This window comes from Chelonia mydas, chromosome 7, assembly GCF_015237465.2.
Source record: "Chelonia mydas isolate rCheMyd1 chromosome 7, rCheMyd1.pri.v2, whole genome shotgun sequence".
In the NCBI taxonomy this organism is placed as follows: Eukaryota; Metazoa; Chordata; order Testudines; family Cheloniidae; genus Chelonia; species Chelonia mydas.
This window is the reverse complement of record NC_057853.1, coordinates 59661576-59677034: the sequence shown is the minus strand read 5'-3', so window position 1 is coordinate 59677034 and position 15459 is coordinate 59661576. Positions and strand designations below refer to the sequence as shown.

Genomic DNA, 15459 nt, shown 5'->3' with positions numbered 1-15459 from the left:
TACAGTGGACAAGAAGCTGGATATGAGTCAGCAGTGTGTCCTTGTTGCCAAGAAGGCCAACGGCATACTGGGCTGTATTAATAGGAGCATTGCCAGCAGATCGAGGGAAGTGATCATTCCCCTCTATTCGACACTGGTGAGGCCACACCTGGAGTATTGTGACCAGTTTTGGTCCCAACACTACAGAAGGGACGTGGACAAATTGGAGAGAGTCCAGCGGAGGGCAATGAAAATGATTAGGGGGCTGGGGCACATGACTTATGAGGAGAGACTGAGGGAATTGGGGTTATTTAGTCTTCAGAAGAGAAGAGTGAGGGGGGATTTGATAGCAGCCTTCCACTACCTAAAGGGGGGTTCCAAAGAAGATGGAGCTCGGCTGTTATCACTGGTGGTAGATGACAGAACAAGGAGCAATGGTCTCAAGTTGCAGTGCGGGAGGTCTAGGTTGGATATTACGAAATACTATTTCACTAGGAGGGTGCTGAAGAACTGGAATGGGTTACCTAAAGAGGTGGTGGAATCTCCATCCTTAGAGGTTTTTAAGGCCCTGCTTGACAAAGCCTTGACTGGGATGATTTAGTTAGTGTTGGTCCTGCTTTGAGCAGGGGATTGGACTAGATGACCTCCTGAGGTCTCTTGCAACCCTAATATTCTATGATTCTATGATTTAATTTAAACCTAGCTTGGACCAATTTAAACTGATTCCTTGTTAGACCAATATGAGCCAGGCTTCTATATTTTTAAAAGCGTGCAAACAAGAGTTCACACCAGATTAACTAGGCCAGGGGTGGGCAAACTTTGTGGCCCAAGGGCCACATCTGGATGGGGAAATTGTATGCAGGGCAATGAATGTAGGGCTGGGGCAGGGAGTGTGGAGTGTGGGGTGCAGCAAGGGGCTCAGGGCAAGGGGTTGGTGTGCAGGGGGGATGCGGGGTACAGGAGAGGGCTCAGGGCAGGAGGTTGGGGGCTCAGGGCAGGGGGTTGGGGTGCAGGAAGGGTATAGGAGGGGGTTGGGGTGTGAGGTGCAGGAGGAGTTCGGGGTGTGGGCTCTGGCCCGGCGCCGCTTACCTTGAGTGGCTCCAGGGTGGCAGCGGTGTGCAGCAGGGCTAAGGCAGGCTCCCTGCCTGCCCTGGCCCTGCCCCACTCCCGGAAGTGGCCAGCATGTCAGGCGGTGGGTCCTGGGGGTGGGGTAGGGCAGGCAGCTCCGCCGCATGCTGCCCTCGGCTGTGGGTACCACACCCAAAGCTCCCATTCACCATGGTTCCCTGTTCCCAGCCAATGGGAGCTGCAGGGGGGCGGTGCCTGCAGGTGAGGGCAGTGCACAGAGCCCTCTGCCTCCTCCCCTCCCCCAAGGGTGGCAGGGACATGGTGCCGGCTGCTTCCAGGAGCAACGCCGGGCCAGGGCAGGCAGGGAGCCTGCCTTAGCCCTGCTGCGCCATGGGGCTGGAAATCCCGTGGGACAGATTGAAAGCCCTGACGGGCCGGATCCGGCCTGCAGACCGTAGTTTGTGCTCCCCTTAACTAGGCTGTCTTAAAAAATGGTTTGAGTTAAGTAAGCATAATTTGTTGCGTGAAAGTAAGTCTGAAGAATTGTTTCCCATATGGGTCACATTACCACCAATTCATTACTGAATGCACTGGAAATTATGCAGCTATTTCACTACAAAACTGAGGTTTTTAATGGAATAAGTGAGAAAATGTATAATAACTCAGTGCTCCAGCCCCATTATTTTGATAGTTAGGTTCATTTATTTTATGCTGTCTACATAGTTTAAGTTTTCAATATGAGAAAGATTTTTGCAGTGACATCTGAGGCCTGGTTACATTAGAAAATTCGGTTGGCATAACTACATTGCAGAAGGGTGTGAAAAATCCACACCCCTGAGCAGGGCAGTTAAGCCACCCTAAATCCCCGTGTAGACAGGGCTAGGTTGACAGAAGAACTAGCTATGGCCTCTTTGGGAGGTAGACTAACTACAAGTGACAGGAGAACCCCTCCCGTTGGTGGAGCTGGTGCCTACACTGAAGCGCTACAGCGCCGCAGCTGTAGTGTTTTAAGCGTAGACACAAGCCCTTCGAAGTTGAGAGGCAAAGCCAGAGGTTTGGGCATCTGGGTGAAGCATTTGTGGCTTTTGGTCCTTTGTGGGCAGTTTGGAACAATGGGGTAAATATATTAGCTAAGTGTTTCTGAAAAAAATTATCAGCAGTGAAATCATACAGACAGCTGCTAGCAACCTTTATACTAAAATTCTTGCAAATGTATATGTGTTAGACCTTCCAATACCATCACTGGTTGCAGCCAGCCTTTGCTAGGTGGCAAAGAAGGAGAAAGCCCTCTTGCTAGAAAAGCACCTCTTCTTTGTCCTATGAATACCTGTCAGTTTTGCTGAAATACACACTTCTGAAAAATCGCCATTTCCCTTCCCTCACTTGTGCCACTCAGGAAAAGTTTGCCAACCGCCAAAATCATAACCCAAAACCACCAACACTGGACAGCAACCTGCTCCATACCGGCTTGTCCCCTCCACCCGCAAGCCCAGCACACAGCTGCACAACCCCTACCCGCTTCCCTGGCGGCATGGGGCAGCAATCGCCCAGCTCGAGAATGAACCATGCAGAGTCCGACGCCCTGAACAGCCAGCACATGGCCCCAGTTCCCCATTTCTGAGACCACAGCCCGCCCCGCCCCGCCCCGGCGGCCAGTCCCCGCACTGAACAGACCCGGACCGTCCGCCCTCCGGCACCGCATGGCCCCGACGCCCCCCAAGAGCGGGCGGGCGGGAAGCGCAGCCAGAGCCCGTCCAGACGCGCCGCTGTGGCTACAGCCCACGTTCCCCGACGGAGCCCGCCGCGCCCAGCGCCGGCTGCAGCGGGCAGCGAGCGCACTCACCGCGGCGCCCCAGCGCCATGCACAGCGCCAGCAGGGCGAGCGTCCGGGCCATGGCGCGGCTTCCCCGCGCTGAGGTGCGGAGCGGTGCGGTGCGCTCCTCTCTGCCAGCAGCCCCGGCTCCGTCTGACTCAGCCCCGCCTGACTCAGCCTCCCGCCCAGGAAACTGAGGGGGCCGAGCCTACCCCCCCCAGCGGCCCCTCCCTAGGCCGGCCCCACCCCCTGCCTGTACACTGCCCCCCTTCCCCACACTGAACACTGCCCCGCTGCCCCGAGTACCCACCCCGAGTACCCACCCCCTGCCGGCACACTGACACCCCTCACCCTGCTCACTGACCCCTCTACCCTGACTACCCATCCTCACCCTGCACACTGACCCCCCTGCCCACACTACTCACCCGCACACTGACCCGACTCACCCTGCACACGGACCCCGCTGCCCAGACTACCTACGCCCAGACTACCTACCCGCACACTGACCCCCCCCAGCCCAGACTACCCATCCCCACCCTGCACACTGATGCCCCTGCCCAGACTATCCAACCCCACCCTGCATCCTGTCCCACACTGACACTCCCCTTCCCTGGCACTTGTCTCCACCTTGTACACTGATACACCCTCCCCCACCTCCCACCCACACACTGACCCCACCAGCACTGCACACAGACCTCACCTTCTCTGGCCCCATCCTGCACACTGACCCACCCCTGCACCTCACACTGACTCCTCTTCCAAGGCCCTTCCCTGCCCCCCCACACTGATCCCCCATCCCTGGCCCCCCACATACCCTGACCACCTCTCCCAGCTCCTCCCCATCCTGTACACTGATACATCCCTGACCCAGCCTAGCACCTCCCTACCCCACACACTGACCATGGAGCCATCGCTCCTCCCAGTCCACAGCAGTGTCCTTATGACTGGAACAGGACGGGGGCAGGAACAGAGGCAGGGATTTGGCTGGAACAAGGATGGTGCAGAGGATATGCCAGAACTATCTCCCTCCCACCCCGTCTCACCCTACATTGGCCACCCCCAGTCCCCTATTGGGGCTCTCTCCATCCCCACCCCTTGCCCATTTCATTCCCATGTTAGTACACAGGGGCTCATGCACAGGTGCTGGTGGATTAATTGGTGTTGGCCCGCAGCTGCATTTCCACCATCACAGGCCAGCTCCTCCTCTAATCCCACACAATGAAGCACTGAGATCCTGGGTAACTAATACCCCAAAACTCCATTGTGAAGCTGTCATGGATCAATCCACAGGGCACCAGCGACCCCTCTTCCTTTCCAGGGATCTCTGCAGCAAATCCAGGTCAACCAGAGTCCTGTGGGAGCCATGTGCTGGGCCCCTCTGGCCCAGTACTCTCAGGGAGTATGGATAGACACAGGCAGCCTTTGCAAAACAAGGGAACCATAGATCAGTCCCCTGGCTACAGAAGTTGAACCTCTGTAGGTGAGCACACAGAGAGGCAAAGGTTAAACCATCATCCATGCTGGCTAAGCCTAGTATTGCCAGTTTCAAGAGATCAACAATCACAAGTCGGACCCCCAGAAATCATGAGATTTTTTTTTTAATTATATTGTGGTTTTTAGATCAGTCTCTCGATTTTTGGACTCACCCTGGGATGGGCAGGGGATGTCTTGTGACAGTTAGTGGTGCCCACTCTCCCACATGTGCTGGATAAAGTGATTTTGGCCCCAGCTGCAGGAGCATTCACCCCCACATCTGCCCCTCTCCTGCCGAGCAATTAATCCTGTCCCCCAATTCCCCATCAGTTCTGTCCCCACCCAATGCCCTCAATTCAGCCCTTCAGCCTCCATCATCACCACCCCATCAGTTCAGTCCCCCTACCCCATTGACCCCCACAGCCCTCAGTGCACCCTTCCAGCACTCACCCCATCTGCTCAGAACCCACCATCAATACAGCACCCCCACCCCCACCCTCCTCACTTCAGCTTCACTGCAGCCCCCAGGCTAGAGTTCAACCCTCCCAGCCTCATCTCTGCTCCTCTTGAGGTTCTTCATCCTCCTCAGGCCCAGGGGGCCTGCAGTGGGGTCCCCTCACCCACTTCCCAGGCTGGTAGGGGAACCCCAACAGCAGGCGTCCCGGCCACCCAGGGCTGGGGCTGGCAGCGATTTCTCAGTAAAAGGATTAATCCTGACTCATGATCTTTCTCAGGATAGAACTCTCAGCAGTGGCTGAAAAAAAAAATTGACACGTTTGAGAGTTCTATTGCGAGATCATGATTCAGGCTTAAATTTACTTAGAAATCGCGTTTCTCACCATTAATTCTTGAGAGTTGGCGTGTCTGTAAGCCAATGCCAGGAGCCAGCTGAGCTGTGATGGACTCCATCTCTGGTTCTCTCCTAGTCTCTTTGTCCTCAGTCCCAGGTGAAACCTCCTGAGTCCCTCCAAAGGGCAGCTCTTATTCCACCCACCTGACACCTTTTCTTCTTTGTTCTCCAATTCAGTCTACTGCTAGGTGTTGCTTGTTCGGTCATGGGGGGACGGATCTCTTTGTCTTTCTGGATCCTCTGTTGATTTGGGTTTGTTTCAACCAGTTCTTTAATGATCGCATCATTCCCCCCAAAGTTAGGTGACTTACATATCTCCTGTCTCCTGCACTCGTCCCACTAGGTAGCAATGCATTGTACAGAGGGAAATGGAGGCATTCATTGAAGACATAAAAATACTACAGAAAATTCCCACGTCATCCCTGAAGTGCTTTGGGATGCCAGACTCCAAAAATTTGACTCTTATTTCTAGTTGGAACTTTTCTGACTTCTCCTTCCAGCCATTGGCTCTTGTTCTGTTTTTGTCAGCTAGATTAAAGACCCTTCTGGGATCAGCTGAGGACTAACAAGACTGAATTACTTGTGCTATAACTGATAACCAGGTCAAAGCAAGGTGATTGTGGGGAAGGGTCACCCTCACATATGAAGTAATAACCATTTTTGCAAGCCCCTCAATGTCAGCACGAACAACCGAGGAATACAGGAGCAAAATATATACAGGTGTTCAGAGCTGGAGGACAAAGCTGCGGGGTGTAGAATCAGAAACAGAGTTCCTGGTTGGGTCTCTTAATATCTCAAGCAAAGTTCTACAACAGATTGATTTGTGACAATGGAACTGTGTGAACAGCAAATGAATGTCAAATCAGACCCTCGAGCTCAGTACAAAGTAGTTTTATAGCAGAGGTACTCAGCGGTTCCTGACTGCCCAATGTTAAAATGGCAAACTCAGGTGAATTCATGTAAGAACACAGCATGTGCCCATGCAGCCAAGCTACTCTGGCAAGTCCGTATAAGGAGAAATACCACTTGCAGTCTGAAGAAGAGGAACAGGAAGCCCCATGTGTGACTAGATTAAAGCACAGCCTACAGATCCATCTGACTGGGGGGAGTGTCTGACCTGTCAGCAGGGGAAATCAGTGCCTGGCCTGCGTCAGCAAGGATTAGGGTGGTGCTTCTGGGCTCCAGCACTCTTGCTTCATGCCACTCGCTCTGCCCTGTGAGCCCAATTGAGATAGATGCCTAGTAGAGACTTGTATACGCTGCAGGGACTGATGTACCCCAGCCCGTATTTGCAGTGACACCAAACAAACCCCACTGTTTGAAAAAAGCTATTAATCAGCTGGACACAGCATTGGGAGGCCTAAGGTTAGCATAGAGAAAGGAAAGTTAAAGCATGGTCCGTTCAGATCCAGTAGAGCAAACCATCAACCAAGCTGTAGTGAACTCCATTTCAGGCTCTGTCTCTCTGACTCTTGTGTTAGTCCCACAAGAGAGCAGCCAGCTTCCTCCAGCCTCCTACTCTTTATCCCCTGCTGGTCAAGTTTCAGGCCTTTGTTCTCAAGCTGATCTCTCTTCTGCTTCCCTGCTGAGAAGTGGGGATAACAGCTCCTTCCTCCTGCTTGTTGTTTCCTAGGTGACTGTTCCGATTTCTGTTGTCTCTTTGGGATTCTGCATTGACATGGGGTCAATTTGAGCCAGTTCCTTAAGGACCCTGTTCACTGAGGCCCAGACAGCAATGTAACAGCCCACCCCTATGTCCTGCACTGCCTCAAGAGCAGACTTAACTCTTTTCCTGCCACTGGTAGCAATGCAAAGTGCAGACGGAAACTGAGGCACACATAGGCGTCATAAAAATATTACAAAAAATTCCCACTTTGTCATACTCTGTCTCTCTCTGCCTCCCCCCCGGCCCCCCCCCCCCAGCCTCTGCCTCACACTCAACTGGCCCTGGCTCCCCCTGAACCCTCAGCCCCTTCCCCACACTGCACTGACCCTGCCCCCCCCCCAACTTCCTGCCCCTGACTGCACTGCACCTGGCTCCCTCTGAGTCCCCAGCCCCTGCCCCTCAGTGCACGATTCCAATAGCAGCGGGTTGTCTTGGCAGCCACAATCCACCCAGAGAGAGGCAGGGAGGCCAAAGAGCAGAGGCAGCCACACTCAGGGGAGGGGTGGGGGGTGGCAAGGCAAGGCTCCTGGTGAGGGGCTGGAAGGTACCTAGTCTCCAAGCTGGCTCAAGGCCCCAAATTCCCCGAAGCTGGCAGGTTCCAGTGGTTCGATTTGGTTCAGGCCCATCTTGAAATGTCAGGCCCTTTCATCTCCCTCTGCAGCAGCCGGCTGGCTGTGACCTTGTGTACGTGTAACCCTCTTGCCAGCTCAAGGGCTGGAGGGAAGCAGCCCTCTCCGGCCAGGGGCACACGGAGGGGAGAAGAGAATGGCACCAAACCTGCCTGTGCTCGAGGGACACACACAGCCTGTGGGGGCTGGGCCAGAAGTCCAAGGGACAGGTAGGGTGACCGATGGCAGGCCCTAGAGAGCCAGCAGGTGGCTGGACTGTGAGCTGTGCCCACTGCCCAAGGTGAGCGCTGGCTGCAGGGTGCTGGGTTAGAGCAGCTGCACAGCAATGGAGTGGCTCCCTGATGCACGGCTCTGACACTCCATCTTGGTTGGCTCTCTCACCCAGAGAGCAGCGCCCGGCAGCCAGGGACTCGCTCCAGCTGGAAAGGACCCCAGCCCCTCGTGTCAACACTACCCCGGACAAGGCCTGCAGTGAGGCTTAAGAGCATGCATTACGATTAGACTGACCTGCTCTGCAGGCTTCAGTTTGTGTTGCTGTGGGTTTGGTTAACTCCTCATTTGATTCCTTTTTTTCCTGCCTGTTCTCTTCCTCTTCTCCTAGCTCCCCTGGCCTGGCTGGGGGAGCAGTGTCTAGCCTTAGCTGGCTCCCTCTTGTAGGAAGTCATAGAGGTTTATGCACCTGGCCACCTGCTAGAGGACTGAGAACAAAGAACCCAGGCCCACTGGTCCTAGGACAGTCACCGCACCCTTGAAGAGCAGGAACAAAGGGCTCTACCCCTTGGGGTTGGATTGCCCTGCGGAGTGCACAGTACAGCAGAGACCTGTTGCATCTCTATCCTAAGTCATGGCAACGTGAACCCCCCCACCTCTGGCAAGCAGCTCTCACAGCCTGCAGGACACTGGGCACAAAGCTTGGGGTGGGGTGGGGAGTCGGTTTCTGACACATGCATAGCAACAAACCACACAGAAAGCACCTCCATTTCCTGGCTCTGCAGAGGATGTGAGGAGAATGATTTTATCACCAGCGCCTTCCAGGAAGTGAGGCAACCAGAGAGCCTGCCTGCCCTGACCCCTCCAGCTCAGCTCCAGCCAGCACTGCTCCCTATAGAGCACACTGCAGTGCTTCAAGCAGCAAACTGTAATGTCCCGAGGCGTGGACTTCCACCCGTGCCTGAGGGAGAAGGTGGAGAGCCTTGTTCAGCTAGGCCCCTTTGTGCTGCTGGTGGGGAGTGGGCTCCCTGGGGACAATAAGCAGCAGTGGGGCCAAATGAAACACAACAGCTCTGTGCCAAGGGCCTTGCACAATGGAATCACCATGGCCCTGTTCCAGTCAGCCAACAGGTGTGTGACCATCTGCTCCACGAGGGGAGGGAGCTGAGCAGGAGGCAGCATCCGACAGAGCCTAAGAGGAGGATGGTGCCTGGCCCCCACCCCACGCTATGGTATTCATGCTGCCCAGAGAACAGTCACCACAGTGAGCTGGAGGATGGACCCCAGGCAGCTGCAGCAGATCAGATGGGAGGGGGTGGCAGGGCCAGGCAGCATCCTCTTCAGCTCCAGCAGGTGCTGCCTCCCACTCAACTCCCTCCCCTGGGCAAGTCATTCAGTCTCTCTGGGCCTCCACCACATCTGCCTGCTCTGTTCAGCCCATGAGCTCTTCGGTCAGGGACTGTCTCACTGTGTTTGTGCAGCCCCTGGCACTCCTAGGCTCTGATCTCAGCAGTCCCCTAGGCGCTAATGTAATACACCTAATGCGAGGAGTTGTGTTGGAGTGGCAGCAAGGCATCTCCAGATTGCATGAAATCCTTTCATTTAACTCTTGCGTCGATCACTGTGTAATAGCAGAGAACAGATTCTGTGTCTGAGGCAGAGTCCCTAACACTCTCCATGGTTCTCTAGCCTCCTTGCTCCTGCCTTTCCTGTTAGACACATGTAAAGTCCACAAGATGCCACACTAATAACAGACACGTGTTGATCACGTAGCTAAGTGAGCTATGGGCTGAGTCGCGTGAGCTGGGCTCTGACGCATGTGCCCTGAGCTATGACAGCCATGCATTGAGCCACATGCGGAGTCTGGTGAGCCATGTGCTGAGCCGTGTGCCCTGGGACACATGACCCACGCACTGAGCTGTGTGTCCTGAGCCAGGTGAGCTATGTGTTGAGCCGCATGCCCTGAGCACTGAGCTATGTGCCCCAAGCCATGTGCTGAGCCCCATGCTGAGCAACATGAGCCAGGTGCCCCAACCTGCTTGAGCTGTGTGCCGGGACACGTGCCCCAAGCCATGTGCGCTGTGTGCTGAGACAGGAGCCCTGAGCCACCTGTGCTGTGTGACCCACTGCATGCTGAGCCAAATGCTACACCTGCCTTTCTCTTGAACATTAGCACCTCATTAAAGAAACCATCCTATCAGTGTTAAACTAGGACAAGCAGCAGTTTTTGAAGCCTCATAACTGGAACCAGTCTTGGTCGCTTCCCAGGACCCAGCAGGCCCTGGTTCTTGGGGACAGTGACTCCTCCAGATGAACCTCAGTGCTGCCTCCAAGGAGCTTGGTGCCAGAGCTCTCCTCAAAAGCTTGCAGGATTTCTGGTGTAGAGAGGGAAGTGAGTTCTGGTGCTCAGAAATGGTTAAGCGGGTTGTTCCCGATTACCCAGGAAACTTGCCTTTGAACAGAGGATTTCAGTCTGGAAGGGGAGCATTTATGAAGGCTAGCAGAGGCTGAGAGCAGGGGGCTGGAGCAGAAACATGAGGATGACGGCAGCACAAAAAGTCCCAGGTTGCACTTAACTTAGGATATTACCTTTATTAGAATGTAGAGAACTCCAGTGGAAATACATTACAGATGCTGATCTCCTGGGGCCAAAGGCAAAGCTGCTGGCAGAAGCTCAGATTCTGCTAACTCTATGGTAGTGGCACCTGTTTTCATCTGGTCTGACTTTGATCCATCAAAAAGAGGAAGTGATAGTGTGTGTAATGTGGAACTATAGGAAGACAGAGTGCTTGTGGAGAGAGATTAAGGAAATGATAAATGAATGACAGCATGCCCAAAGAGCTGAGCTGTGCTGTTAGCAATATCCCCGGAAAAGTGAGCAAGTGCCTGCCCAAAGAGGAAACTGCTCAATGTGCTCATCTTTCCGGTGCCAAAATCCAGATATGGCAACCGCCTGGGACAAGAGCAGCACAAGGCTGCATCAGCAAGCAAGGGAGGTTGTAGAATCCCAGTCACTGGAGACCTTTTAGAACAGGTTAGACAAACACATATTGGGGTGATCAAGGAATACCTTGTCCTGCCTCAGTGCAAGGGGCTGGACTAGCTGACCTCTCGAGGTCCCTTGCAGCCCAACATTTGTATGGTTCTATTATCATACCCCAATACAAAATCAGCAAAGGCATGCTGAACAAACTCAACACCCAGGGCAAATGTGTGCATGTACAGCTGTGTACTCCTTGGTCATCACTTGGGGCAAAACAGAGAGTGAGGGTGTTGTGACACTACGCCCCATATTCTTCATAGAGACATTATTATGATGTAAGATTATGGCATAACTATGACGTATTTAATGCAAGATAGGTCATGTGAGATATCATTGAAAAGGTTAGGATTTACTTAATATGATTATCCTATTTGTATGCATGTATCATTTTGTTATCTTAAGTTAGGAATATTGTCTATGCATCTTTTACAAATGTGTTTACATCTGGGGAACATCCACTAGGCAGAATGTAATCAGTCTAGATGGCTGGGTAGGAAGGGCCATTAGAGAAAACAACAGGCCTTAGAAGAAGTTTATCTCCCACCGGGGAGCCTTCCTGAGGACCTTACAAACAGCCTCCGAGTCATGGCTGCTATGACACTACAAGGGCATGTTACCAGATGACCTGGTGCTGGACTCCATCTTGGAATACCAGTGTTTTTCCACTGAAAGGCATGGGAACCAAGCTTGGAGAGAAAGGGTTCCTGCCATGTGCAAAAGCTATTTAAGATAGGGAGTGACATCATTATGGTTCTTCACTGACTCCCCCCCCAAAGAGACTCCTGGAAACACCTGAGGAAAAAGGACTGAACTGGGGGAGCGCTGGACCTAGGCTAGAGGGATTTCTAGGCTGTGAAAGGAAACGTTGGGGTTTTAAGCTGCAAGCAAGTGCAGCTTGCCCTTTAAGAGCCTGCAGCCAGCTTAAATCATCAGTTAGGGTGAGAATTTGCTACTCATATCCAATCTCTTTAGTATATTAAGCTTAGATTGCATTTTAGTTCATTTGCTAGATAACCTGCTTTGATCTGTTTGCTATCCCTTATAATCACTCAAAATCTATCTTTTGTAGTTAATAAATGTGTTTTTGCTTTATCACAAACCAGTGTGGAAGTTATAACTTAGGGTAAAAAGCTGTTGGATATTTCCTCTCCACATTGATGGAGGGGGCAAATTTCATGAACTTACGCTGTACAGTTCTCTGTGCAGTGCAAGATGGTATAATTTTCGGTTTGCCCTCCAGAGGGGTGTGGGCACCTGAGTATCTGGGCAGTTCCTTAGCTGAAGCCTTCCCATGCAGAGCTCATCTCAGCATCTGTATGTAGCTGCAGCTGGGTGTATCCCCCCTGTATGTGGGCTGGAGAGGGCTTAAGGGCCTGGCACAGCAGTACAGTGTAAAGGGAGCCCAGGCTGGTGGGTCAGGTGGACTCAGTTGTACCCCAGTCTCAGGTGGTATCCCGAGGGGAACTAGTCACAGGTGTAACAGTGAGGGTGTAACCTGCCCCTCCCTACCAGTTTTTTCACAAACTTAAACATCATCATCTTGCAGAAAGACTAACCCACTTACAAGCATGTACTTGCACCTCTGTGTTTGGCCTACAGAGTCAGAGTCTGTCTGAGCTGCTGTAACTCACAGGCCAAAAGGGTGAGAAGGGGGTGGCAGGAAAAGCAACTGGTAGCGATGAGTTGGTGAGGCAACCCTGTAGATATCTGAGGTGCAGTTTGGCATACTGCACCATAGAAGAGCACACTGCCATGTGCCCTAGAAGTTTCAGGCAGTTCTGAACCATTGTGGCAGGGTGTGCCTTTAGATCTAGAGGAGAGGTAGGCAACCTATGGCATGTGTGCCAAAGGCGGCACGTGAGCTGATTTTCAGTGGCACTCACATTGCCCGGGTCCTGGCCACCAGTTGGGGGGTTTCTGCATTTTAATTTAATTTTAAATGAAGCTTCTTAAACATTTTAAAAACCTTATTTATTTTACATACAACAATAGTTTAGTTATATATTATAGACTTATAGAAAGAGACCTTCTAAAAACGTTAAAATGTACTCACGCGAAACCTTGTATTAGAGTGAATAAATGAAGACTCGGCACACCACTTCTGAAAGGTTGCCGACCCCCGATCTAGAGCAACGAACTGTATTGTTTGGAACCTCAGCGCTAGCAGGAAAGCCCTGGCCCTTTTAGAGTCCAGGACTGGCCCAATGAATTCTATTCTTTGAACAGGAGACTAAATGGATTTCTCTGTAGTGATTAGGAATTCCTGCATGTTGAAAGTGGTACAAATAGTGGCAACGCTGGAGAGCTCCTGAGATCTCGACTGGCCTCTCACCGCCCAGGCAACCAGGTAAGGAAACACATGAACTCCTGACCTTTGCCAGAATGCCACTACCACAGCCAAGCATTTCATGAAGATGTGAAGGGCTGCTGGTAATCCAAAAGGCAGTATTGTGAATTGGTAGAGGGATCTGCTGACCTGAGAAATTTTCAGTGGCTCTGGTGAATTGCCACATAAAAATAAGTTTCTTTTGGGGCTGTCAAGCAATTAAAAAAATTTAACTGCCATTAATCATGCTGTTAAACAATAATAGAATATCATTTATTTAAATTTTTTCAATGTTTTCTACATTTTCAAATATATCGATTTCAATTACAACACAGAATACAAAGTGTACAGTGCTCACTTTATTTGTGATTGCAAATATTTGCACTGTAAAAAACAAAAGAAACAGTATTTTTCAATTCACCTAATACAAGTACTGTAGTGCAATCTCTACCATGAATGTTGAACTAAAATGTAGAATTATGTACAAAAAACCTGCATTCAAAAATAAAACAATATAAAACTTTACAGCCTACAAGTCTACTCAGTCCTACTTCTTGTTCAGCCAACTGCTCAAACTTGTTTACATTTCCAGAAGATAATGCTGCCTGCTTCTTGTTTACAATGTCACCTAAAAGTGAGAACAAGCGTTCCCATGGCACTGTTGTAGCCGGTGTCACAAGATATTTATGTGCCAGATGCGCAAAAGATTCACATGTCCCTTCATGCTTAAACCACCATTCCAGAGGACATGTATCAGTGTTGATGACGGGTTCTGCTCGATAACGATCCAAAGCGTTGCGGACCAATGCATGTTCATTTTCATCATCATGAGTTAGATGCCACCAGCAGAAGGTTGATTTTCTTTTTTGGTGGTTTGGGTTGTGTAGTTTCCACATCAGAGCGTTGCTCTTTTAAGACTTCTGAAAGCATGCTCCACACCTTATCCCTCTCAGATTTTGGAAGGTACTTCTGATTCTTAAATCTTGGGTCGAGTGCTGTAGCTATCTTTAGAAATTTCACACTGGTATCTTCTTTGCATTTTGTCAAATTTGCAGTAAAAGTACTCTTAAAACGAACAACATGCTGGGTCATCATCAGAGACTGCTATAACATGAAATATAGGGCAGAATGTGGGTAAAACAGAGCAGGAGACATACAATTCTCCCCCAAGGAGTTCAGTCACAAATTTAATTAACACATTATTTTTTAACGAGCGTCATCAGCATGGAAGCATGTCCTCTGGAACGATGGCTGAAGCATGAAGAGGCATACCAATCTTTAGCGCATCTGGCACGTAAATATCTTGCAACACCAGCTACAACAGTGCCATGCGAACACCTGTTCTCACTTTCAGGTGTCTTGTAATTAAGAAGTGGCCAGCATTATCTCCCATAAATGTAAACAAACCTGTTTCTCTTAGTGATTGGCTGAACAAGAAGTAGGACTGAGTGGACTTGTACACTTTAAAGTTTTACATTGTTTTGTTTTTGAGTGCAGTTATGTAACCAAAAAACTACATTTGTAAGTTGCACTTTCATGATAAAGAAATTGCACTACAGTACTTGTATGAGGTGAATTGAAAAATACTATTTCTTTTCTTTACAAATATTTGCACTGTGAAAATGATAATCAAAAATAATACAAAGTGAGCACTGTACACTTTGTATTCTCTAGTGTAATTGAAATAGATATTTGAAAATGTAGAAAAACATCCAAAAATATTTAATAAATTTCAATTGGTATTCTATTGTTTAACAGTGCAATTAATCATGATTAATTTTTTTAATCACAATTAATTTTTTGAGTTAAATCACATGAGTTAACTGCGATTAATTGACAGCCTTAGTTTCTTTTAAGTCAAGAGCAGCATACCAGTCCCCAGGATCTAACAAAGGCATAATAGATATGCTAAAGTAGCCATCTAGAATTTTGCTTTCTTCAGGTATTTGTTTAACTGTCTTAGATCTAAAAGTGAAAAGTGACCCCTGAAGAGGGACAGAAAAGGGGGGAATAGAAATACACTGAAGGGTGTATTCCAGTTCCACCGTGCTTAAAACCCACTGATCCTTGGTGATGCAGGTCCAAGCATTTAGGAAGTGGTATAGGTGGTTAGCAAAATTAGGAGTAGAGAAAGATAGTATTCTGGGAGGTGGCAGACTGTTCTCAACCAACAGGTCAAAACGGATGTTTAGAAGACCCAGTTTGCCTATAAGAACTGACAGCTGCAAAGACATGTGGAGGACGATGCCTATTGTGATTCCTGCCCCTCTATTTGGGCAGGTCCTGGGAACACTGCAAGAAGGTCTGAAACTGTTGGAACCACTCTAGGCGGAACCGTTTTCTTTTTGTTGCCGGTGTATAAATCCACAGAGACTCAAGGGTCACCCTTGAATCTCATCAGT

At 50.4% G+C, this 15459-nt stretch overlaps 1 protein-coding gene across 3 annotated transcripts in view; it reads right to left on the bottom strand.

Moving 5' to 3' along the window:
• Positions 1–3050, bottom strand: part of ADAM8 (ADAM metallopeptidase domain 8) — a 98429-nt gene extending 95379 nt beyond the window's left edge. The window contains exon 1 of one of the 3 annotated variants that reach the window (XM_043551785.1): positions 2891–3050. In XM_043551785.1, coding sequence (XP_043407720.1) covers positions 2891–2942 — 52 coding nt within the window. In that variant the 5' untranslated portion in view covers positions 2943–3050. The remainder of the gene's footprint in view (positions 1–2890) is intronic. The other 2 variants (XM_037904937.2, XM_037904938.2) reach the window with 2 other exon arrangements.
• Positions 3051–15459: the final 12409 nt, after the last annotated feature.